Below are 25,665 nucleotides of genomic sequence, written 5' to 3' on the forward strand. Positions count from 1 at the left end.
TAAACTGTGTTTAAATAAGTTGCAAACACACAACCATTTAATGCAAGACGTCTTTATTGTTTTTTATTATAAACAGGGTACTGCCATGCTGTTTTAATCCAGCAGTTAGAAGAAAGATGCTATAGAAATTTATGTATTTTAATACATACAACTGTAAATGAAACTACGTGTTCTATACTGACACACTGGGCACTTACATCTAAATGTTTTTTGCTATTTGCAAAGGACTTGTATCTGCAGTCTTGTATAATATAACTCATGTGGTGATGCTGCTTTTATCCATTTCATGGATCCTTTTACAGTGGCTTTACTCCTAAAAATGTGTCATAAATGTGTTCAATCCTTTTGAAATGTTGGTAGTAGTTTGGAGAACACCACTGACTCGCATAACGTTGCTTTTCTTCTTTAATACTAACATTTTCGGAATTTAGTAAACTCTTCCTGTGCCCTTTTCCTGAATGAGACTCCCTAATGTGAATAAAAAGTGGGTGTGTGTATTATCATCCTATCTGAAACAGCAAGAGGTGTCAGGATGTCAGACAGCAAAGGGCTTTTGTGGAGTTTCATTTATTTTTCATTATCATAACAGATTCTGGGAAAACAAAAAGGTGAAGAGAGGAACAGCCAGGAGCAAAATGAGAAATAGAATAGGAAATTATAGGAAGAGTAAAAAATACCATGCTCTCCATAGAAGATCAACAGTTGTTATTAATGAGAATATGGTTACATTCCTGAACTCTTCTGCATCTCTGTTCGCAATCTTGAGGAAAGGAAAATGATGTTGTCTGCTGCCCAGAGCAGAATGCTAAGCTGCCAGACTCAGGGACCCCAAGCAACAAGGATGTGGATTTTCTATGGAGGCAAATTTTGGACAATGGTGTTGGTGTTATGGTCAAATTACTGAGAATTGCTCTACCTGCTGAAAATATAATGAAGAGTAAACTGGGAGCTGATGAGATAATCTGAATAAATTGGCTTCATTACTTAGTTTAAAAGAAATTAGATATTCTATATACTGTTTGAAAGATTATCCTTCTTTTAGTTGTTTCTTTTCTGAATGGGTGTACTTTCTTGCCACCTACCTAGAGAAATGGACTGCAAATACCATAAAATATTGGAAGCACTTCTGGCTGGTGAAGCTTTCTAGTTCTTTAAAAGACTAACCTCTGTTCTACCACCTTTTTCTTGAATGTTGCCATATGTATGAATCATATGTAATGTCCTTCTAAATATAATGATTTTTCATTTCACTGCATTCTTTGCAATCAATTTGAAAAATTTAAGAATTAGTATCCTTGACATCACTTGGAACTGGATTAGGAGCCAGGAACGGTGAACCTTACTGTCAATTTCTAAGCATTTCTGGAAGAAACAAGGAACAAATTCTAGCAGTTTATCTTTTAATCCTCCTTCAGGCAACCTGACAATCTGAGTTTATTGCATTCAGATCTGCTTTTTGGTTGTGTCAGGTTAGATTTAGCCTAAGTTCTTTAGTGTACACTGTTAAGAAAGGAACTCTTCTGCTCGATATTCTCCTTCATCTCCACTCATCCATCCTGTTATGGGCTGCAGAGGGGAGTCATTGAAGATGCCGGTCAGTCAATTTTGTTCTCGCTGGCCTTGATTTTATTGTGATATGCAACAACTCTTTCTAGTACAACCATGACAGAAAGTGCAATCAATCTGTGTGGGGTGGCAGCAGCTCTTAATGGGTTTTGATCACCTGAAGCAGTCTAATAGGTTGCTTACAGAAATTTCAGACATTCTGACATAACTTTCCTATGGCAAATGAAGAGGCTGGCATGTATGAACAAGGCCAGACAAAGAACTAAAGGCTGGAGATGGTAATCAAATGGGAAGAATGGGTATTGTCAAGCGAATCTGGAGTTTTTCCGTGAGAGTTTCCCACTAGTTCTGTACTTGCTGCTGTTGAGACCTCATTGATAAAATGCTTTGAAAGTGTTAGTCAGGGGAAAAAAAAACAAAACCAAAAACAAACAAACAAACAAAAACCTCTGCCACTCAGCTGCTGGGGATTTATACCTTAAAGTTGTGAAGAATCCCACTGAAACCTGCGCACCATGATGTACGTTGGAAGCAGCCCACCTACACACAGGAAGTTAGAGTGTGAAGTCACAGTCCTAAGACTTGACTGAAATGCCTTCTTTTCATAAAGTTGCTTTTTATGTTTTTTTCCTTACTGATTTGGGTATGACAAACTGACTCATTTATCCCAGAGGATAAATATATGGCTCAATCTGGCAGTTGATCTGCCACAGCTTTGACTAGAGAGGATATCCATTAGGTAGATAAATTACTGCAAAACCAATATATATATCTCATTTTTCAAACTTTTCTTATTTACTGTTTTCACTGATTCACCTTGAATCTTTTTTGTGTGTCCCTTGGTGTTATAACCAGAATGTGATTTATGATCATATGTCTTTGTTAAAGGCAAATAATATATTATTTTGATCAGAGCAGAGGAATCTTAGGGAGTCTCCCAACCTCTTTGGAAAATTGTGTTCCCTACTGAAGGCATTTTGTGTTTGTTTATTAACATTAATTAGAAGATGAAGAAGGACAACCTGTAAGATACAGTGTTAGCTGTTTTAGAGCATAACATTAACACAATGAGCATAGTGCAGGCTTTGTTCTAGGACAGCCCACAATACCCATTAAAATACAGAATTTATGCGTGCAATATAATGATTTGTCATGCTATCATGAACAATGCAACAATTGTACAAAATGAAACTGATTTTCAGTTATTAATAATTAGTGCTATTAAGTATGTGCCCATACTGGTGGTAAAGTGATAAATGTAATAAAATATAATTCTTATTTTCAAAAGTATTCATTTTTCAGAAAAGAAAATAAGTGATTAATAATAGACTGCAATGGAAGAAGCTTTGTAATTAATAGTCATTGCATATACATGTATTTATTTTTTTCCAGATGGGTTCGTCTATACATACCTCTGTTTAATCCTACATGTGAAACTCTGGAACTGGAAATTACTAACAGCAATCCTAGCAATTTTTCAGCTGAGACTGATCCAATACAGCCTGTAAGTAGACTAGGGGGAAAAAAAAGAAATCAAAACAAAACATTTCTGTGCCTTCACAAAGGGATACAAGAGAGCTTTCTCTTCAAAATGTATTAAAGTAAACTTTGTATTATATAGTGAATTCAGGCTATACAAAATAGTGTCAAGGGTTAAAGGCATATACAGAGAAGTATTCCAGAGATTTTGTAGCTTAAGGAAAAAAGCAATTCAATTTGGAGGAAAAAAAAAAAAAAAAAGCAAGCTACAGTATAGATATTTTTTCCTAGAATGCTTTTTGGAATGGTTTTGAAAAGGACTACAGTGTTCATTGCAATTATTATTTAGGGGGAATTAGAAGTAGGTATTGTACATAAGTGAGTTGTATTAGAAGCTTTGGGAGATTTTAAGTATCAATGGGATAACCAGGTAAATGTTTAGGTAGGTCAGTAAAATGCTAATTAATGTAAGATAAGGCATAGAAGAATACCTGAGTCATGGCAGTAATAGCCAGCTTGCAAGGCCTGTAGATAAGGATTTTATCAATTTAGCCTCAAGGAGGCTTCAAGCAAATGCCTGAAAACATTTTATTCTCTAAACTCATGTTTACTTAGAGACCATTTTCTACTAAGAAAATCGTCAGCCTGTTGTTAGTATTATGTACACTACTTTTTTCTCCTCTGTCACAAAAGCCCTTCCATCTTGTTGTCTAACATTTTTGTCGTTTCAAGGACTGAGAATTGTATAGAGGGAGTCAGCTTTCACATTTTCATTGAGATTGGTAAGACTTCTCAGAGGTCAGGGCCTTAAAGTTAGAACATTCATTACTGACCACTGATCACTGTGTTTAACCTGCGTTTACTGTGTATGTGGAGTTATTGTTTGCATTGGGGAAAAACTATTATGATGGAATATTTTGAGGAAAGGATGAGGGAAATGGTTTCTTTCCTTTGTTTCATAGAGCCAGTTTCAGATGTCCTTGTCATTTTATACAGATCAAAGAACTAGTCTTCCAAAGACTACATCTTCCAAAGTAGCGCAGATGATACTGGGAATACATAAACCAGAGCTGATTTATGTGTGCAAACTGGTCTAAGACCAGAGAAGGGAATGTTGTCCTCTCCAGAGGGAGAGGACAGGAGTGTTGTAATAAGACCTTAAAACAGAGCTGAGAAGGCAGCATGTGGGTTGAATGGGGAAAATAGAAGTAGCTGTTAAGATTGTGATATGTGCATTTCTGGCCTTCAAAAACTAAATGGTAAAATATACTAATGCAACAAGGCCAAATATTCTTAAAGGGGATATTAAGAACACCAACAAAGAGGATCACACTTATTTAATGAATCGTCTGATATTTTGCATACCATTAAGTCAAACTGAAAGTACAAAACATGAAGTGTTTATGTCTTTTATCTTTTAGGCATATTAGCACATCTGTGTACATTACACTAAAAATTGACAAGTGCTATTACTAGTCATTTTGTCAACTGATATTTGAAGGAGCTAAGAAATATAGTAGATCAGAACTATACTGATCATCTGGGAGGTTTATACCTATTATGTTTAGGTCATTGGCACAGAAGTGAATTAGATTTAAATATTGTGACTTTTGACTCTTGTAGATCTCTTTTCCTTTCAGCTTTCCTAATTTGTTACCAGGGATTCACACATCAACAATAACTACATTTCATTGTTTAGAAAAAGACACATTCAACACTATCTTCAGCAATTTTCTTTCTTTCTTCTCTTCCTAATAGAGTATTCAGTCCTAAGTATAGTTTTGGCACTGAATTCTGAAATGTTCTCTGTGAATTACAATAGTTCTCTCTTCCAGTTAAAGGATGGCTTTGGAGAATTTGCTGTAAACAACTGTCAGATATTTATTTCATTTTACTGATATACAGCTTCTCTGTGTGGATCTATCCCCTTTTCAACTCATTTTCTCCCAGTGTGGACCTATGTTTGGAGAACTAATGTGATCTCTTTCCCAAAGGCAGGGGTTGGGGTTTAAATACTTGCTTTTGCCTTGGACTGTGTTGCATCCTAGGTTGAATCCCTCCATACAACACTACATTGAACTTCCAAGAGATTACTGCTTTTTCTTATGGACGGTAACCTGTGTTTCAGATAGCAGTTTACATTCATGCATAAATAGATTATACTGTCCAGATCTTTTTACTTCTGATCCTGCTTCAACCTCTCTGTGATATGTTGAAGAAGTCTCCTTTCTTAATTATTCATGTTTTCTTCTCTCTTTAAAGGAAATATGCTTTCTTGTCAACAGGAAAAATCTGAGGCTGAGCTAATTTGAGGGATTCTTAGATGAAAGAACAGCTAAATGCAACAATAAAAAGTAAATGATTAGAACAGTAAATCAAAGATGGGATTGCCAGTCAAGGATGGGCAATGTTTGAAGAGAATTAGTAGTCATTTTAAAATATTCTAAATATTCTAAATCAGTAAGTTTAAATATTTCATATAATTCTACTTATTTATTGTTATGTCATCTCAGATGTAGAACTGTTGAAAATATTTGGCTATCAGTCAGGCTATCAACTGAGGATATTATCAGTTGCTACGCTATGTTAGATGAACCAGATACAATAGAGAGATAAGAGAAAAAGTTACCCTTCCTAGAGATTAATTGCCTATAATGCTAACCAAAATTTTGACTAGTATTTCAAAATTTAAACAAATCTGAATACCATATTTATTGCAATTATTATGTCTTTGCCTTTCCAATTTCTGAAATATGACAAGGGATTCTTTTTTACAATTTTGATTAAATTTCAAGTGCTGACATCATTAATAAGAGGCTTTCCTGAGATCCAGAAGAATAACTCTCAACTATTCCCAAAATTTTGGGATCTGTGAATGAAATTTGAAGGCTTTAAGTCAGCTTCATATAAATTGGAAGCATCTCCCTTAAGTTCTTTGTAACTGATGAAAGTGAGAAAATGAGATGCATCTTGTTAGAGCTTTGTAATTAAGGCCTAAAACAACCTACAATGAGATATAGCATCTTGATTTTCTTTCAAAAACTTGATAAAAGTTATTAAGGAACATTAATTTAGGATTTCCTTTGATGTGATTTGGATTTTTATATTTTTAATTTTTCTTTAAATGAGCTACACCTAATTTTTGTTTCCCTTCTTGTCAACATTACATTGTACATGTTGACTAATACGTCTTTAAAAATGTTGCCAAATTCTCTAAACGTTGGCAGAGAAGTGAACTCTTGAGATTTGCTGCAGAATTTCTCAGTTGTTTTTGATTAGATTGTTGAGGAGTACCTGTTTCTGGGGGACAGAGGTTTTGGTTCTTTCCCTAAGCAGAGCTGTCTCTAGTAGAGAAGGGTTCATGTCCAGCATTTAACAGATGAATATTCTCAATAATCAGTAATGCTGTATTCCCCAACTTACTTCTCTCCCTCTTAATATATAAATACATGCACACACATTTTATATGTGTGTGATTATATTTATTCACCCATATTTATGATGCAACTTACATGTATTAAAAAAAAAAACTTACATGGGGATCATCTCTATTGCTAAGAATAAACATGCTTTCACTTCGTTTTCAGCTTGTAACTCTCACAGCTTAAAACCAGACTTTTCATGAAGCTCTTGAAAATATTGTCTTCCATCCTAATCAGCTATGAAACACAGTTTTTACTGAGGAAAAATAACTTGATAAAGAAAGGTTGGCAGAAGAGAGTGCAGTCTCAAAGTCACTATGTGCAAGCTGTATTAGTTTGTTAATGGCTGAGTGTATTGTTTCACGTGGAGTAGAGAATAAACCGAGATTTAATGATAAATTTCCCTGCTTTATTGGATTTATAATAAGCAGCTACTGGTTTCCTTTGATGTGAGTATCTTAGCAGACACTTGTTTGTGTAAACAAAATGAAAGGCAGGGGATGGGTTGACTTCAGTATATTTTACTGAGTGGTTGTGGCACCTTGTTTAAATGTGTTTGAGTTATTTCTCCATTTTAGTTTTTAAAGCAATTTAGTTTTCAGTAGAAAATGGTTTTCTTTTGTCTAGCTCTTTATGTCAAATCACATTACTTTCTGGATATAGTAGAACCTCATACTGCACGATATAAAATCAATTTTTTAAAAAGATCTATAATGTCAAAAGTAAAAACCTTTTATGCTTTGAGAACAGGCAGTCTGGTGGGTTATGGTGACTCCACCATGCAGATTATTTGGATTCATTGTTGCAGTACATTTTCTGTGCGATGATAATATGTCAGCTAACGCTCACTGAAAACGGAATTCCAGTCTGTTTTCATTTTTATGAGAGAGTTGTTTTTTCAAATAACATAGAACCCTTATTTAGTGAAATTATTGTTTAGAAATTTTTCTTTTAACTTAATCTTGTATTCTTATAGTGAGACAACGTGCCATTATCTTGCTTTTTCACTTTCTTCAAAAGCATTTGGGGGGGGATGCTCATTAGAGGTTTTTTCTGTTTCTAAGTCCCCCTTTGATAAGTGCTGTGCAAAGCTGGTTGGATAGTAGTAGGTAGAGAGGAACTAAGCTGCAAATGAAACTAAAAATTTCACATTTTGAAAACAGGCCTCTGGATATTGAACATGCATAGTAACTCACTAAGAGAAATGAGCTATTCAGGCTTTTTTTCAGATGATGAACAGCTAAATGAACTCTGGATCCCTATCCCTTCCCTTAGTGAGGCAGACGGGAATGAGCATGGCATGTGGGAGGCAACTTTCCTTCAGGCCAGTTATTCTGGGTGGTAGAGAAGACTTGCAAAGGTGACAAGCATCGGACTGTGGCAGTTGCCTGCTGGTGGCAAATGTTCCTTCAAGTTGTCACCCACCTACATGACATAAGAGATGATGAAGTGAAGGTAGGGCAGCAGTGCGGTAAAGCCCCATGACGGCCCCGGTTGCAGTCTCTGGCCGGTGTCCCTGCTCTGCTCGCCACCTCCAGGCGCTGCAGGACAGGTCCGAGGAGGAGGCCCTGCCCTGGGCGGCCCCGCCAGTTAGCTCCAGCCTTCAGGAGCCCTGGGCCGAGCCTGCATCGGGCAGCCAAACCCCAGCACGAAGAGGCTGCAGAGGCTGCTGGTGCACCCTGGGCTTGTGCAACCAGTACATGTAGTAAACAGCAATGAATGCTTTAATAACCCTCCTTCCCTGCCTGTTAGCAGCCCATTCTGCCAGGGCTGATATTTCCTTTATAAAGGGGCTTGTCAGTGCCAGCTGTTATAAGGTGATATTTTGAACTTTAGGTTATAATTTATATAACATTTTATAAAATACAGCGGGAGTGCCCGTAATTCCAATGTTGTTCATATCTTCGTACATGGAAGCATTGCTTAAACATAGATATGATATTAAAAGCCTATTATTTATTTAAAAAACAGGCACAGAAATTGTGAATTCAGTGATTCTAGCTGATTATTCAGTCTATTTGTAGGCATTTGTATTATTCAGAAGTGTCCTCTTTCACTGCTCATCTAGTTCTTCATGACCCCAGTGTAGTCAGCTACTGTACTTTTCCCTGTGCAACTGTGACTCAAGCAGTGCAGTTCAGAAGAAGAGAAAACTCTGGCAACATCATTTACAGCGTTAGTTTATAGAAAGGTAATCAGAAGGAGAAATAAACACTTGTTTATTTACACCGACCACCTCTCTCCCCTGTAAGCCCATTTATTTCTTTTGAGGTGAATGTGATAACCTTTTGGTATCGTCAATCTGATCAGACACAAAAGCCTCATTCCACTGCTGTTTGGGAGAGCCACTGCCCATCTCCTTGGAGCAGTCACTAACACTAGCTCAGTCGCTTCTGGGGAATGAACGTGCTGTGACTGCTGCTAAGACTGTTTGCTGCAATAGCCTTGCTGCCTTAGTGGCCCATGCATGCTGCGAGTGGAAAATGTGTCTGGTGGAAGACATTAATCACATAAATGTCAACACTGCCGATATAAGCACAGAAAAGAAACTGACTCACAAAAAAAGATTGATTCTGCCCTCCCTCTGCTTTACTTTTGTATTTGTACAGCTGATTGTTGCTCCTCGTTCCACCACAGAAGTACCTGTGCAATTCTGTCCGTCTGCCCTTGGAAGAGGCAAACACAAGGCATCAATAACCTTCAAATGTTTGCAGGTATGATACTGTATTTGCTGTCCAAAACACCTAGAATTCAGATTAGATAATACTTTTGACCAGTGTGTAAATAAGGCTTTAAGTCTGAAGGAGAAGTTGAAATTTAATTGCTGGATCCGTAATGAAAGAGCAAATGCAAAGATGTTCATAAGTTATAATTTGTTTTAACTTTACATATAATTTATTTTATTTACAGTATTAAAAGAAAATAATATTGACTAGGAGTGAGAACAAGTAATTAATATTTATTGATTTTGGTACTGAAAATGATATTTACTTTGAACATTTTAGATTTTTTGACTTTTTTTCCTAATTTTTAATGAGAAACACTAAATAAAGAAACATGAGTCATCAACATGACCTGCTAGCTAACTAAAAATTTCAAGTGGGCACAAAAAGAAAAACTGATAATAGGGTGTAAATGTCATTATTTCATTACATGAGCTGTGGTTGAAGGAAGTATTCTATTTCTGTGCAGTTCCCTCTCTTCATTCTTGTTGGACTGTCAGATATTCTAATGGACTGCTGACCTGTGAATTACTGCTGGAATGCTACAAAAAGTTTTCAGTAACATTCTAAGTAATTCTACCAAAGCAAATGTTCTTTTATATGATGGAAAAATTTAAGGAAGTGATGTCACAATTTTTTGCCTGATAATGTATGTCTAACATACATTATTTGTGGGCAGTGTTAGCACAACATGTTTTTTCAGAATCCCTTCTCTTAAATATTTATTAAGGATAAACACCGTGAGCCAGCAGTTCTGATATGAATAATATATGTCCAAGGCTAGTTCAAGAATCATTGCCATTGTCTTGTCTGAATTCTAACAGTAAACAGAAGTCATATCTATAAATTAAAGAAATAATTCTTCACCAAAAAGAGAAGCAATAAAATAACTAAATAATTCACGTAAACCTTTCAGGGACAAATTGAGCCCTGCCATCTGAATTTTGTCATCCAGTGCATCTCTTGTCAAATAAAGGCAGATCTCCAAGTTTTCATCTCTAGTGAACTTTAGTCACTATCCCATCCTTCTAGTAGTTTTGTCCAGATCTCCTGAATCTTTTCAAGATACTGATATAATCTTTGTAATTTTTCGGTGCCCCTTTTTATGCCTGGGTCTTTTGAATTTTGTAAATTTCCATTCATTTTCACTGCTACAATACTCACCAAATTCATCCCAGACTATTTCAATGTGCTAGCTGTTATACTGATAACTGACAGTGAATATTTGCACAGACATAGCATAACAGCGCTTTTTGATGAAGACTTGAAGAGTGTTTCTCACCAGTAGTGGAAGCCTCAAACAACTTTTAACCTAAAAAAAAAAAAAAAAAAAATTGATTTCCCTCCCTTGGTTTTTCTGATTATATGTATCTGAAAAGACACTTTAAGCCATCTGATAGCTGAGTAGCTGACTAACCTAAAATCAGTTAATGACAGCACTTATAGCATAAGTCTTAACTGTTTCTGATTGTGCCTCTTTGATGAATTGAAAGAAACTGCTCTATTATCAGCTTCATTTGTTTCTGTTTTGAAGCTGCACGAAGAGCTCTTCACAGGGAGCATCTGAGTTTAGCTCTAATCACTTTACTATAGTTTGTGAAATCTGAAATTAACTTTGTTGGGACAGCATAACTGAAATGTCAGCCTGAACATAACCCACATCCAGAGTTCTAATATGTTTCTATTATCTTATTCTCCTACCATATCAGTAGAGTCCCTGTGTAACAGAGTGAGTTTAATAGTACTAAGTAATACTGGAGAGAAGCTAGGCCTTATATTAGATTCTATCTTTTATTATTTGCTTTAGGGGTTTGTTGGTTTTTAATCTCCTTTTCCTCTTGATTTCTTGCATCGAGTGTACATGGTCTTTAGCAGCATCCCATACTGGGTCAGTAGAGAACAAACAGTAACTGGACTTCACAGACAGGCAGACCTGCATTACAATATATAGAATTTCTTGTTTCGATTGTTTTATTTTCCAAACTGACCTCTAATTTTGTTTGTTTTTTTTAGCTGCTCAGTTTGACAGAATGTCAGAGTGGTTTTTTTTTGAAGGTGTACTTGAAACAATGGGGTTCAAAATGTCCCTGCTTGTTAAACATAAAAAATCAGTTGAAAACCACAGCCTTTTCCATTTGCAGAACAAGAACTTGAGCCTTCAGCAGCAAAGCTCAAACTCGATGTGTACAGTTCACCCACAAATAGTATGAATGTATTCCTCCCCCCCTATACTCCTGCACTTCACCCCCATGTAAAATTACTTGCTGTGAGCACACAGAGAGGTGGTTCACACATATTTACAGTGGATGTTGAAAGTAGTTTTAGATTATGTTCTCCTTGTAACCCCTGTATTAAGGCTTTTGCAAGTAATTTTGTTTGGTTACTGTTACTGTTGTTTGTAAGCCAGCACTAAGTATCATTAACAAGTCAGTGTAGACTATTCATAATGCGTACATCTTGCTTTCTGGAAACATGGTCTTCTGGTATCCTAATGCCTGTGTTCCAGTTCCTTAAAAGAAGCCTGGATAGCGTGCTCAGCCCTTTGTATATATTTAATTATTTGAGGCAGATGTAGTAAGGAAGGGCATGAGCCAGGTACACAAATGCTAGGGCATGCTGGCTTGGCAACCGCTGGGCAGCGTCTTGTTGACTATGATGGCAAAGGTGCTTCACTGAAGTCCTGCGTTGTTACAAAGTCTTGTGTAGCAGCAGTGTTTGGCTTGCAGTCAGTTTGAGTAGTGTGCAAAGGTGCTTCACTGAAGTCCTGCGTTGTTACAAAGTCTTGTGTAGCAGCAGTGTTTGGCTTGCAGTCAGTTTGAGTAGTGTGCAATGCTAGCTTCTTGCTTATGTATCAGTACCATGAACTGGATGTATGTTACATTTAAGTCAGCAATAACCAAATAAAATGTAATTTATAAAGGGAAATGCTTTTTAATTTTTGTTAGTTTGAGTAATGGAGAACTCCCCACAGCAAAGGAGATTTATATTGCTGTCTAAACAAAACATAGGCTTTATTTTTATATTCCAACTTTTAGCATTGGGTAGTTGCTGCATCAGTATAGAAACATTTCTTCCTTCTTTTTAAGATTCTATTAAAATCCTGTAGCCTCGGATGACTCTTACCAACAAATTACCTTCAGCAAGATTAAAATGTCCTTTTCCTTGTTGCATTCAATGTCTCTCTATAAAATGATGATAAAGGCATGCAATCTTGCCATCCAAAGCTATTTTCTGAAGATGTAGAATGTCCCATTTTATTCATCCCTTTTTATACTTAGAAGGCTCAATGTTTTAGTCACATTTAACAGTAAGTATTTCTGGATTTCTTGTTAGATTTTGAACCCTCTCTGTTACAGATTTTCCTTATTTTTTTTGCAGACGGGTTACTCAGAATTAAATCCAGTATTGCAGATAAGGGCAATAATGTTTCAGTTTTTATTTATTAGTTTCTACTCTCCTTATGGTGCATACATTTTGTGTGACAGTGAAAAAAGCTGAGGAATGGGTCATTTTGAGCAGAATGAGCCTCAGATTTTAGTTTGTATGTTTATTATTTCATTTAAAGCCAGCAGTGTGAATGTATGTATCATTAAACATTTTCCTTAAAATAATGGTGGTACCTTTACCTTTGCTATTCACCTTTCCTGCTTATTCACCTTTAAAACTTCCATAATGAGTGGCATTATTAACATTGCTCTTAAAATTATCTTACAAGATTAAATCTGGGGCAGGCAACTCTTTGCTGTCACGGTGAAAAATTGATCAACATTAACACATTTAGCTTAATTACCTCTATTTCCCCCTGCTGCAGTATGGTGATACTCTATATCCACTAGTTCTTTCCTGGCTTCTTGATTCTTCTGTATATATTTTTTTCATTAAAGTTCTTTCTTATGTTTGGAGTAATAACTTTAGCTTTTTGGTGATTCTATTGCTTTCCCCTCAATGAATTATTCACCTTGATCTTCTGAAGAAGATTTCTTCTCACCTCATCTGTTTGCAAGTTTTAATATATATGCTTTCGATAGCCCTCTTGCTATCACCTACATCTGTTCATTCACTACACTGGCAGCTGTGAATAGCTACACAGATGCTCTGAGTAGCACGGAAGTTAAATGCAAAGAGGAATATCTCCCAAACTCCCATATAAAAAGCCTGACACTTTGAGACTGTTGTTTCCCAGACATAAATACTGGTAACATAATAGCTTGAGGGAAGAAGACAGAAAGGAAGTGTTAAACAGCACTTCACTTACAACAGAAAACAAAGAACACCAGGAAGATGCAAGTAGGCAGTTGCACAGGTGTGACTTGTCAAATAATATATAATGACATACTTTTTTATCTACAGCTGAAAGAGTGGATATTTTACCTTTCTGGAATTGGTCTTCTTCCTCAGCTGATGGAACCAACTAGCATAAGTACATGCATTGATCAGCATTCTTCTGTGATCATATCCTTCAGAAATCCAGCTCCTGAAAATGTATTGATAGATGTAGAGCTAACAGGTACAGTATTTTATTTTTAGAGGAACATAAGTGCCTTGAGTGGCATTAAAAATGTGAGTTGGATAGTTGTATGGTTACATTTGCCTCTTTCCAGATATTGACAACCGAGACATTGTGTATCCTTCACATTCACCCTGGAAAGCTCCAGAGACTGTGCTGTGGGAGTTAAGAAATAACACAGACCTGTATACAGTACACGAATTAGGTCATACCAGCCTCATGCATACAGGCAGCTGGTTTGTGATTGTGGACTGTACTGTAGCCTTTAGGCAATAGTATATATTATCCTGTATATATAGAGTATATGTATATTATTTTATCAGCTTATAGATAGTTAAAGAAGCTAATAAGAACAAAGCTTTTCAAGTTATTTCTGGCTGACCTTCCAAGCAAGTATGTTTCACCAATATTTTCAAACATACTGCAAAAATAGTGTAAAATCTAGAAATACTAAAGATCTCCAAATCGTTGTCCATACTGAGATTTCATAAATGATGTAGAAATCAAGTTCAAAGCCCTAGATTCTCCTTGATGACTGAAATTTACTCAGTGAAACAGCATAAATTTCACTTTCAGTGAAACAGCTTTAGAAAGCTCTTTGAAACTCCACCTAGTCCAGCATAACATATAGCATCAGTAAAGAAGGACTAAAGCATTTTCTGGCACCTAAGTGTAGCAAAAATTCAAGATATGGCTTTCAGCAGCCCCTAACACTGACCTGCCATGGATGCAGCAAAGACATAAAAGTCATCTGCAAAATCAAACCTGTGCCAAGATAAGTTTTAAGCCAGGTTCACACTGTCATGCTGTGATTTGGGGTTTATGGTGTATAGAATAAGTGAAGAAGTGTGTATTTTAAAAGCGTTGATTCATGTCTATTTGTTGTAATGAATTCATGCTTTTGAATAAATTACAGCTTCTGAGATATGAATTGGAAATATACAAACTTGCAAAACTCGAGCTTGAAAAATTGTGGAGCAGTTCTTCAGTCTGCTAGTGAAGTAAATTCTTGTAGGATGTTACCACCATGTATGGTCTCCCTGTAATGGTAGTCATAGATATCTGATTGCCTCTTACAGTGCTTACCTCAGTAAGCATTTTTATTTCAACCTTGATTCTGAGAACAAAAGCTTCTCAGGGGTGTCTTGAGAATTAGTGTGAAACATTTTGAAACATCATTTGGAATAGACTTGAGTGAGGAAAATTAAATTGACCATCAGCTAGAATGACAGCTTAGAAACTAGAAGGGAATGGGGAAAATTCCAGCTATTACAAAACAGAAAAGTTTAGCTGTCTTAAGTGTTGACTCATTTTTTTTTTAAGAAGGTCGTTAAACTTACAACAGTAATTTGTCTTTGTTGTTGGTCAAATCAAAACCAAGATATACAGTTCAGCCTATGTCTTTGTAATTGACAGGTCTTTTCATCAGTGTTCAAAAACAGTTGAATATGGTGCTATAAACCTGAATTGAGTTATCCTGGCAATGTATTGCAGCTTCTTCAGATGGATAACTTATGATATTTCTATTGATATTGTATTCATAACCACTGAATTTCCTTAAAACTTCTGCAAGGGAAAAAAAATGTTTATAGCTGTGGGGCAAAACAGATGATTGATTTTAAACTCATGCCTAGGTCTTTTTCCAGGTTGGCCTAAAGTGCCAAGCATCTGACAGAATGATGCCATGCGTGAACTCAGGACCTTATTTGTCTAGCCTGCCTGAAGCTTCCGTTTAAGTCACTTTATAGTATTAGTGATAGAAGCCATAGTTAACAAATCTTGTAGTCTGTAAAAAATTTTTTGAGGATGCTGAACAGTTCCTAAGGTCAAGGCTTATTTGGTCATAACATTGTTCCTGCTGAAACTCTGCTGGTGATTTATGGAGATTACTAATTAATTGTGTCATCATGTTGGTGTTCATATATAAGACCTTTTGGTATGTTTGATTGCTTTAGCTATCTGGTAAATGGAGTGTGTTTGATTGCTAACGTTACCTGGTAAATGGAGTGTTTAAAGACAGGTTGAAGTCACCCAATACACAGAAGAGTAATGCAGAATAAATTCTTGTGATGGGTGATGGGCTACTTTTCTAAGTCATAACAGCAGATATCTCACTGTATCTTTGAGTTTCAAACAGGAAATGCAGATTAGACTCCTACATGTGTAAAACATTTGGGAATCTGAGGGGAAAAACTGTTATTTTGCTTTATGTTTTTCAGGGAAACTCTTCTACATATCAGGACAAATACAGATATTAAAAAGATTTTTCTTGGCTTACAAATGGTGGATCTGAAATCTTTAGTTTGGTTAATACCAAATGCTTTTGTGTTACCTCTTTTTTTTTTTTTTTTTTTTTTTTTTTTTTAACTAAATGAAGACTTGCTGTTTCTCTGTTCTTGCTGGAAAAAAGACTTCAAGCCTCCCCTGGGTTCAACAGTAACTGACTGAGATAAGACTCTTGGGATTTAATGTTTAGCAAGGAAAAGAAGAAAGTTGCTTAGCTTCTTTTAAGGTATTATAGAAATTGGGAGTCCTCAGGGACATGGATAGCTAGGACCCATGTGGGGAATGATTCAAGGGATGAAGAATGATTGGGGGGATAGAGCAGTAATCTCTCAACTCAGGTTCAATATAAAGGGCTGCAGTAGTCAGGGGGTACCTTTTCACTGTAATCTGTGTTGACTGCTTGTGTTTCCACTGATCTATTTCTTATCTCCTCTCCCAAAACTGTGCTATGTCCCTGTAAAACCACCCCATGGTTCTTCTGTCTGTTGACCTTTGCCATAGATTTCAGCTGCATAAACACTTCATAATGGGGGATTCTGGGGATTCTATTCCCTAATGGGGACTTGTCAAGAGTATTTTCTTGGCAAAATTTAATGGAGTTTTCCATGTTTAACCATTAAAGTATTTTCATTCATGACTGTTACAAAATAGAGTTCCATTCTTAAATCATTAGACCACTTCTTAGTTTCTTCTGATGTCCTTTTCTGGACAACAGTGAAGGAGGCAACAGCATGCAATGGATCCACTGTTTATAAGCTAGGTAAATCATGGCCAAGATCTCAGAGGCAGTGCCAGAAGTTCTGTGCTGAGCTGGAGATCTTGCAGTGTCCAGCTTCCTACCTGGCACCTAGGCAACTTTAAGTGACAAGGTGCATTGCAGACTAGGTATGTAAACAGTAACAGGGCAGTTGATACGCAGTTGGTATTCAGTGTGTACACACAGGGGTGAAAAGTGCTGCTCGTAATAGAAGAGGACCTGCAAATGATAACAACACACTGTAGGACCAGCTGTCCTGCCTGGGTGGTGCAATCACTATTTTTGGACAGCCTCTATCCAGATGGAAGTCTCGAAGGTGAATACTGCAATCCAGGTCTCAGGCTGCAGGGAGTTCTTGAGGTTTAGCTCTGGCACTGGGCCATGGATGACCCCACTAACTGGTAACTTCACCAGTTGGATGTGTACTCTGACTTTCTGTGGTGCGAAACAGAGGAGCTTTGTTCCGTCAGGTTGATGAAAAAGAGATTGACAAGATCTTTGCGGAGACTCTGCAGAAGCAAAAGCCAAACTCCTCCAAGAGTGAGAAATTTGATGCGACCAAAACAAGACAAAAGCAGCAAGAAAACACAGACTCTAAGCAATGGAGAAGTCTCCATTCCCACTTGCAACTGCTCCTCTAGAGAATATGTTCAGGACCCTGGAACAGAGGAGGAAGAAAAAGTTTCACTGGGGGAAGCACTGGGGCTGAACGTCTCAGGTCTTCTGATTAGAACCAGCATTATCAAGAGGAGGAAATGAGTGTCAGTGGTTGAAGAGTTCTTCCTCCATGAGACAAAGGCTCGCATCTTCTGTATGGACCTATCGTCTCAGGAAGTTTGTTGCTTGCCTGGAGCTCAAATCTGAGACACTGCAGAGAAGATTACGAAGGCTCATCTGACCTCCAAGCTACTACACCTTTGCTTTTCATTCATGTGGGTGTACGTGGATGTACACTTCCCATATAGCCAGGGAAACCTTGAGCAAATTAAAGTTGATTAGAAGGCTCTGGGGATGAGGTGAAGGGCATATGGAGGCTTTCCTTCAATATATGTACACTAATGCACAGAGTTTGAGCAACAAACAGGAAGAACTGCAAGACCAGGACAGTTGCAAGGCTGCAGTGTGATCAGAATCATGAAGACTCAGTGGGATAGTGTGCACAATTGAAAGATAGTCATGGATGGGTGCATGCTATTAAGAAAAGCAAAGAAGAGGAGGGGAGGTCATGCTCTTTTTTAAGGTGCTCCTTTACTGTGTAGAGCCCTCGTCTGCAACCAGAGATACAGAGATTGGGATACTCATGGTCAAGATCACAGGTGTAAGGTGCATAGTGGTAGAGGTCTGTTGTAAACTGCCAAACCAAGAGGAGAAGGTGGATGGGAGATTGTACAAACAACTAGCAGAAGTCCCCCACTCCCGGTCTTCATGGATGATCATCGGAACATCTGAAGAGCTCAAGAGTGAATCATCTCATTATTTAGGAAGACTGAGAATTTCAGCAGAAGACCCATTTTGCTAAGCAGAGACCTTCTCAATAAACTAATATAGAAAAAGGAAGAATATATTTCATTATACCCTGTGCAACATATGTGGGCTAAAGAAACTCACCTTATATACAGAGATAAGGATTTATTAATAGTTTAATCAAAGTCTTTAGTCTAATGAAAATAAAAATGATGAGATAGTATTACTCCAGTTACAATGATATTAGCTGTCAGGGAGCACCAAGAGTGGACTGCTCCACAAAAAAAGGAGGGACAGGAGCAAATGATGACAGCAAGGCTGACAGGGACCTTTCAACAAGGGGTGCAGTCCCACAGTACCCAAACAAGAAGAGCAGAGCAGGTTGGATGGCAATAACCAGTTTCAGCCAACGGTCTGTTGATTGTAAGCCAAGTCCACACTTAGAAGGCAAGTCTGAGATCAAGCCAGCAGCTAGGTTTGGCAGGGTATGTGGCCAGACACAGCATACCCATGACATAGCTCAGGTCCTTGCCTGAGCTTCAGTGCAACTCCCAAGCCAGTAAATAGAGGCTCCAGTAGAGCCTCCAGTAGAGGCATCTCATTCACAGATTAGCTGTTTCCACAGAAATCTGATAAAAGTTTACACAGCTCCACTAGATAAGAGCTGATCTTGAACACAGGCAGCTAAATTCCTGGGTGTGGAGAAGAGGTTGAAGAGAATTTCAGAGAAGGATATTTATTGGCTGGTCAATGTTGGTGCATTCAAGGCCCTGACCACTAATACTTTTAGTCCAAATTATTCAATTAATACTAATTGCTGATAACTGATATACACAAAATTCCTCATATCTACCTGGTATTTTTTCTCTGGTGTTATGCTCACTCTTCCCAGTGCATTATCACAGAGAGTCATCAGCATCACAGGTTCTTCACTGGAAAAGAGATGTTGATGATGCCAGTTTCTTCCTTCTCAGTCTTGGATCTGCTTGAGCTTATTTTTTATATGTTTCCAAAAGGTTTGTTCCACAGAGGCCCCTTAATTTTGTTAGATCTTTACTGTATATGGTATGATTTCTTTCTGGTAAAGCCACAAAATTGCACAAAACTAAGCTGAAGCTAAAAACAAATTAGGCAACAGCTAGCAATTGGACAGTTGGGGAATTTACTGTTACAGCTAAAACAAGCTCAAGTCAAGTCTGATCAAGGTGTGTCAACTCCTGAAGCGTTGCACTATTGAGTTAATATAAAGCCTCGCGGCCTGTTATTTGCAGTGGCAGTAATACCATATTCCCTGGACTACACGTCAAAGAGGTGGAAACAAGGAGAGGTAACAAAAGAAGAATATAAAGGCACTGTGAGTGTACTTAGCAGAAAATCAGGAAGGCCAAAGCCCAGCTGGAGCTAAGACTAGCACAGGGTATAGGATCACAAGAAGGGGTTCCACAGCTATGCTAGGTGCATAAGGAAGTTCGGGGAAAATATGGGTAAATTAATAGATGTGGGGAATCAACTTGTGGCAGACAACGCAGAAAAGGCTGAAGTGATCAACACCTTTTTTTGCCTTGATATCAGGCAAAACCTGCTCCCAAACCAGCATATACTGGTATGGTTTGAAAGGGAGATGGGCAGCTCCTGAGGGAACAATGGGCTGTGAACTACTTAGAAGTAGCTGCATGTATTCAAATCCATATAACTAGATGAAATTCACACAGGCTGATAAAAGCATTGACCAGTGTGATTGTGAGGCTGTGGTCTGTCCTCTGAAAATTCGTGGTGATCAAGAGATGTCCCTGATGACTGAAAAACAGCTGGACTATTCCCTTCTTTAAAAAATGCTAGAAACAAGATGTATGGAGTAGTAGGAAGGGCAGCCTCCCCTCAATCCCTGCTAGGATAATGGAGCACATCCTCTTGCAGTCCATGCCATGGATTGCACATCTTCTTGCAGTCCATTTCCAAGCACATGATGGTCAAGAAGGTAATCAGAAGCAATCAGATGGATTCACTGAGGGCAAATCGTGATTCACTAACCTGACTGCCTCCTACAAGGAAATGACTGGTTATGCAGATGATGGGGGAGAATTGGATGTAATATACCATGATTTAGTAAGACTTTTGTCACTATTTATTGTAATATTCCAGTTTGGAAGCTAAGGAAGCATGGGCTTTATAACAGACTGTTGTGTGGGTTGGAAACTTGGCTGGACCATCAGTTCCAAAGGGTAGTGATCATCAGCTTGACAGTCAGCTGCTGGTTCATAATGAGTGTAGTAGGGTGACCCTAGGGTCAGTACTGTGGCCCATATTGTTCAAGATCTCTATTAACAACATGGATGATGATACAGAATGCAATGTAAATTAGGGGGAGTGGCTGACATGATGAACAGCAGAGCTTCAGTCCAGAGGGACCTTGATAAATTGTTGGAATATTTCTTTTTCTGATTGCTCTTGTTCTTCAACTTGTCAGCCATGGGACAGCTGAAGATACAGTAAACTTACACATTTTAAGTAACAATAAATAATGTATTTTTCCTTGTAAAATGTTAACCCTTTGTATTTTCCCCTTTTCATTCCATCTCCCCTTTGTCTTAATTTATCCTAGCCCAGACACTTACAGAAGCAATGGGAAGTACTAGCTGTGCAGCCAGCCTTATTTGATCAGGATTTAATTGGTTACAGCATTTCATGAAGTGTAGAAGGTGTGCATTACATGTGTGACATGAAGTTTCCCATTTCACCTCATAGAGGGCAGCATGGTTTATTCTAGTGTAAAATGTAAGCTGGCTTTCTGATTTGTACAGCAACTGGAGCAATTATGAAAAGCAAGCTGCTTGGCTTGTTGAGCATAAATCCAGTGCCAGATAGCATAGCTTAGTACTCTAATACTATTAAGTACTATTTGTAAAAATGCTGATCTAATGTGCTATTGAGGGGGGGGGAAAAAAAAAAGGAAAGAATAACCAAACCTCTCCACAATATAATCCTAACAAAAATGATTTACGGAGCTTAAATGTGAGTACTAAAAACTACTAAAATGTAATATTCTGATAGACTATCTTAAATTTGCAGAAGCTGCCTTGTTTAAATATTTTAATGAAAACATAGTTATCTTTTTAACTACAGAACATTAACTTGTCTTAGGGAGATTTTCAATAATAGAGACAGTGCACAGTCAACTGGCTTAGACAATGAAAGACTAATGTTGGCTTTTATGCATCAGAAGTTTCCAGTCTTCATTTTTCCTTATACATCAGTAGACCTGACATGATGATGATCTAATATTCTGTGATCTGCAGTGGAATTATTAAAAGTTTTCTCTGAGAAGATAAATTTTCTACTGTGATCTTTATGGAACTAAGATCATACTTGTCCTCTAAAATATGTTTTGAATTTGTTAATCTGGTTAATTTGTAATGCTAATTTTCTAATGCGGTTGCCACTGGTGACCTGTAAGTAATGTTTGCTTGTTTTTAATCACAGTAAGTTGGTTGCATTATGTACTCGAGTTGTCTTCAGAAGCAGTTGCACATGCTGTTGTTTGCTCTCTCTAGAAATATTTACCATAATTCTTATTTCATTCTTTTCAGAGGAAGAGAAATCTAGTCTTAGAAGCAATGTCATGGATGCAGCAGTTCAGTGTAGTATTTCTAGTCCTTACATGTCCTGGAAAATAATTTCCATAACAGCATATAAATTTAGTTGAACTTTAATGTTACCAAGACTTTATTTACCTGGAAAGGAAGCAAATAATATTTTAATATACTAACTCAAAAACTGTAGGTACCATAGCAGTACAGATATGTTTGCGCACTGTTTGGCTGATTAACCTGTTTTTTGCAACATTAAGAATGAATTTGCCATCTCACAGACTAAGCAGTCAGGTTAGAAAATAATCCTGAAATGAATACATTGCTTCTAGTACCTTTTTTTTTTTTTTTTTTTTTTTTTTTTTGACCTGGTTCCAGAAAATTATAAGGAAACCTAATGATTCATTTCACCTATGCTTTGTTACATATCACTGTTTCTTTTGGAAGATGTCCCATTATACTAGATTTTATTTTATTTTTTTATTTAAGCTACTTTTATTTATCCTTAATGATAAACATATGAATGCAAGACTAGTATTCTGATGCACCTTTGAGGATTCCGCTGTGCCAGCCATTTCCACCTGCTGTAGGATATGTTAAAGACTGCAGGTTTGACCAAAAAACAGTTTACTTTCATGAACCCTATGCTTCAGCTGTATAAAGAATATGTAATAGGAACTGCTGTGGTACATTTTTTCTACCAAGAAGTGAACTTCGATTGACATGAAGTTGATCTTCTGTTAGTTCCCTATGATTTTTTTTTCTTCTTTTCAATCTCTTGATTTTGCTTATATCAGTTTGTTAATGAGGTGTCCAAAACATATTTCAAGATCATTTAAGGTCCTAAGTTACAGAGATCTCCTACCCATGTTGTGATGCTTTACACTTTATTTATGTGTTTTGACATGAAGTGTCTGTCTTTGTCCTTGGATCTCTTGTAGCAAAGCAACTACACACTTGGGAAAGTGTAAGCTAATTAGGAATGATAGTAACTTTAGCCATAACAACAGTAACCTTCCATTTGATTTACTTAAAAATTTTACTCTGAGATATATGGCAGTCTTAATTTAATCCTCAAAGGGAGTGTGACAGCCTAATAATTCCTAAAAAAAAAAAGAAAAAAAAGAAAAAAAAAAGAAAAAAAAAAGAAAAAGGAAAAAAAAAAGTATTTTCCTCAAAAATGTTAATGCAAAGAGTAGGAAATAACCGTAATGTCAGCAGGTAACTCAAACTCACACAAGTTTTTGAATCTGTCTCAGAACAGAGCTTGAAACTAAGTTTAATAATTAAAAAAACCCACATTATTTTAGCACAGAGGCATATTCCTGGAATGCATTCCTTTATTTAGCCCTGTGTCGGACTCATCACACTCACTGCCCCTGTTGTTGGAGGCCAGAGGGAGAGCGGAAGGGAGAACTGGCAGGAAGTAGCAAGTCAGCAGGCGGAGGGGAACCTTGGATGGAGTGTGCTTTTTACATATTGTGTTTCAGACCACGTACCACTTCTTAAGAGTTAAAAGCAGCAACAAGGGAAATAGAGCATCTCAATTAAAGTATACAAGCAATAAACAATCAACGTTTGTAGAATTTACTTAATGCTTTAAAGATTTCAGAAGTTATCTGTGTCTTGTTTTCAAGTAACATTCCATAGGCAGTTTCTGCACTAGAGAGATAGGAAATTATGTTTAAAGTAATACAGTTCAGGAATTAAAATAGAAATTAATTGAGAAACATCATAGCTGTCCCATTTCTGAAATTATCATTTTCATTTCTGAACCTTTGTGAAACCCAAGGGCATTATTCCTAAGAAATGCTTCTTTATGTGAGTTTTGGATGGTATTGTAGCTCAAACAATGTTCCATTTTGGGTAAGTCTAGAACAGGTAAAACCACACACCATCTAACAATTTGTGACGAAGCGATGAAATCCTGGGCCTCCTAAAACTTACTGATATTTTCTTATTGAATTTAATAGCAATGAGTTTTTTTCCCCAGGATTTATTTACATATCTGGGGTCTAACTTTGAGGCTCTTATTCACATAAACTTTTATAGCTACATTAAGAATTCTCATGGGAGTAATGTTTATCTGACAGAAGAGAATTTCTCCCAATGCATACTCTACTGCAGATCATTTAGTGAGCATTTGTACTAGTTTAGCTATTTCAAGTTGAATGTTGTTGTTCTTCTGTAAACTCCACTATGTAATTTTTCTACTAAGATTTTATGGATACAGCTCAACAGATATATAATTGATACTACCAAAGTCTCCAGTGTAGAGCAGACCACAAAGTGCACCTGTGTAAGAGCTGTCCATAAGTATTAGCAGTTAGTTAATACCTGGAATGCTTTACTTTATTTGATGTGGATAATTTAAATTAATGTATTCAGTGGGCCAAATGTATTTCCAAATTTCAGGAAAAAAGTGCAACTGTTTTTTTTATAGGATATTCACCTCAAAGATTGAAGAGCTATAATCAAATAAAAGATGAAAGCTACAATGGTAGTTAGGAATTGGATAAAGAAGGTTAATTGGTTCTTCTCTGGAATCCAGCATTATCTGTGTTACCAAAACTGATCTCTGTGGCAGTATTTGAGATGGCTTTTGGTAATGGCTCATTCACAGTCATATTAAATAGGTAGCTGGTATTGAGGATTATTAAAACTTACTGTATTTCCAAGATAGGGTTGCATGCACAGTAGCTCAGCCATCTCATTTCCATACTGAGATTTCCAAATTGGGATTGCCACTTCTTTAAATGAGTGTCATGAAATGTTTGCAAACTGTTTTGTCCAATATTATTAAGAACATAAGTATTGTGGCAAGTATTTAAGTCAATGTTGAAGTAATGGGAAAGTGAAGATACTATTATTTTCAAAACAGTTTTGAATGTGGATAATCAGTTAAGAATAAAATTGCTAAGAATACTTTGTGCTGATTTTGGCATAATTGCAACCATGATGTTAGCCACCAATGAAAAAAATAAAGTGTGATATGTATGTATACTTTCAGTCTGATAAATGCATTTTTGAAACACCATGAGGCATAAGCCAATGCTTTTGATTTTATATAGTGGAATTTACAGCAGAGGAAAGGGGGGGAAAAAAACCAAAAAAACAGGGATTAGTTGGAAAAGTCTGTGAAAATAACTTTTTTGCTAAATAAATAAATAACATATATTGTAACCTCTGCAAAACCCTTCCAGTAAGAGAAATCTGCAGTATTCAGGGTGTTTGCATCATGGAGAAAAAATAGAAAAGAGTTCCTCCAGACAAATTAGGGAAAGCTTTCACAACAGCCTGGTTTCTGCCATAGCAGTATCTCAGTCCAAGAAAGATGCCAGGGAAGTATAGTTGTCTTAATGATATACTAAAATAGGTGTGTAGGCTTTTCTTATGCATTCAGCTTCTGATATTTGGAAAAGGTCTCCCTATTCTTTAAGTAGTCCCCTGTAGATTGCAAATGGGTTTTAAAACCTTTTAGACTAATCTAGTTTCCAAAACCTGAAACTTCTTCCTGAGGTGAAAGAATTATGAGACCATCTTTCCTCTCAAAAGGGGCAGAAAGGTTGGTGTTTCCAGGAGAGCTTTTTCTCATCTTATTGGACATCTTGGTTCATTGTTCTGTGCCTCAAAGCAAATTTAATTTTGTTCTGTACCCCCACTTGGCAGTCTTTCCCAAGCTGTCTGATACATGCCTGTGTATCATATCTTATTCTCAGCAGTTCATCATTCAGTGGTACTGCCCTTTAATATGACATATTAATCAGCAATGATTTATGTATTGGGCTCAGATTCTTGGAGTTAACTGCTACATATATTTCCTACAAGATATTTCCTACCATTGTTGAATCTTTGAGTTAGAGACCTTTGGCTG

The 25,665-nt window shown here is 37.0% G+C and overlaps 1 protein-coding gene across 1 annotated transcript in view; it reads left to right on the forward strand.

Annotated features, from left to right (window-relative positions):
• CFAP47 (cilia and flagella associated protein 47) overlaps positions 1–25,665 on the forward strand; it is a 386,437-nt gene that overhangs the window by 277,969 nt on the left and 82,803 nt on the right. The window contains exons 55-57 of the mRNA XM_064505814.1: positions 2,959–3,070; positions 9,077–9,181; positions 13,541–13,697. Coding sequence (XP_064361884.1) covers positions 2,959–3,070; positions 9,077–9,181; positions 13,541–13,697 — 374 coding nt within the window. The remainder of the gene's footprint in view (positions 1–2,958; positions 3,071–9,076; positions 9,182–13,540; positions 13,698–25,665) is intronic.

This window comes from Dromaius novaehollandiae, chromosome 1, assembly GCF_036370855.1.
Source record: "Dromaius novaehollandiae isolate bDroNov1 chromosome 1, bDroNov1.hap1, whole genome shotgun sequence".
Taxonomy (NCBI): Eukaryota; Metazoa; Chordata; class Aves; order Casuariiformes; family Dromaiidae; genus Dromaius; species Dromaius novaehollandiae.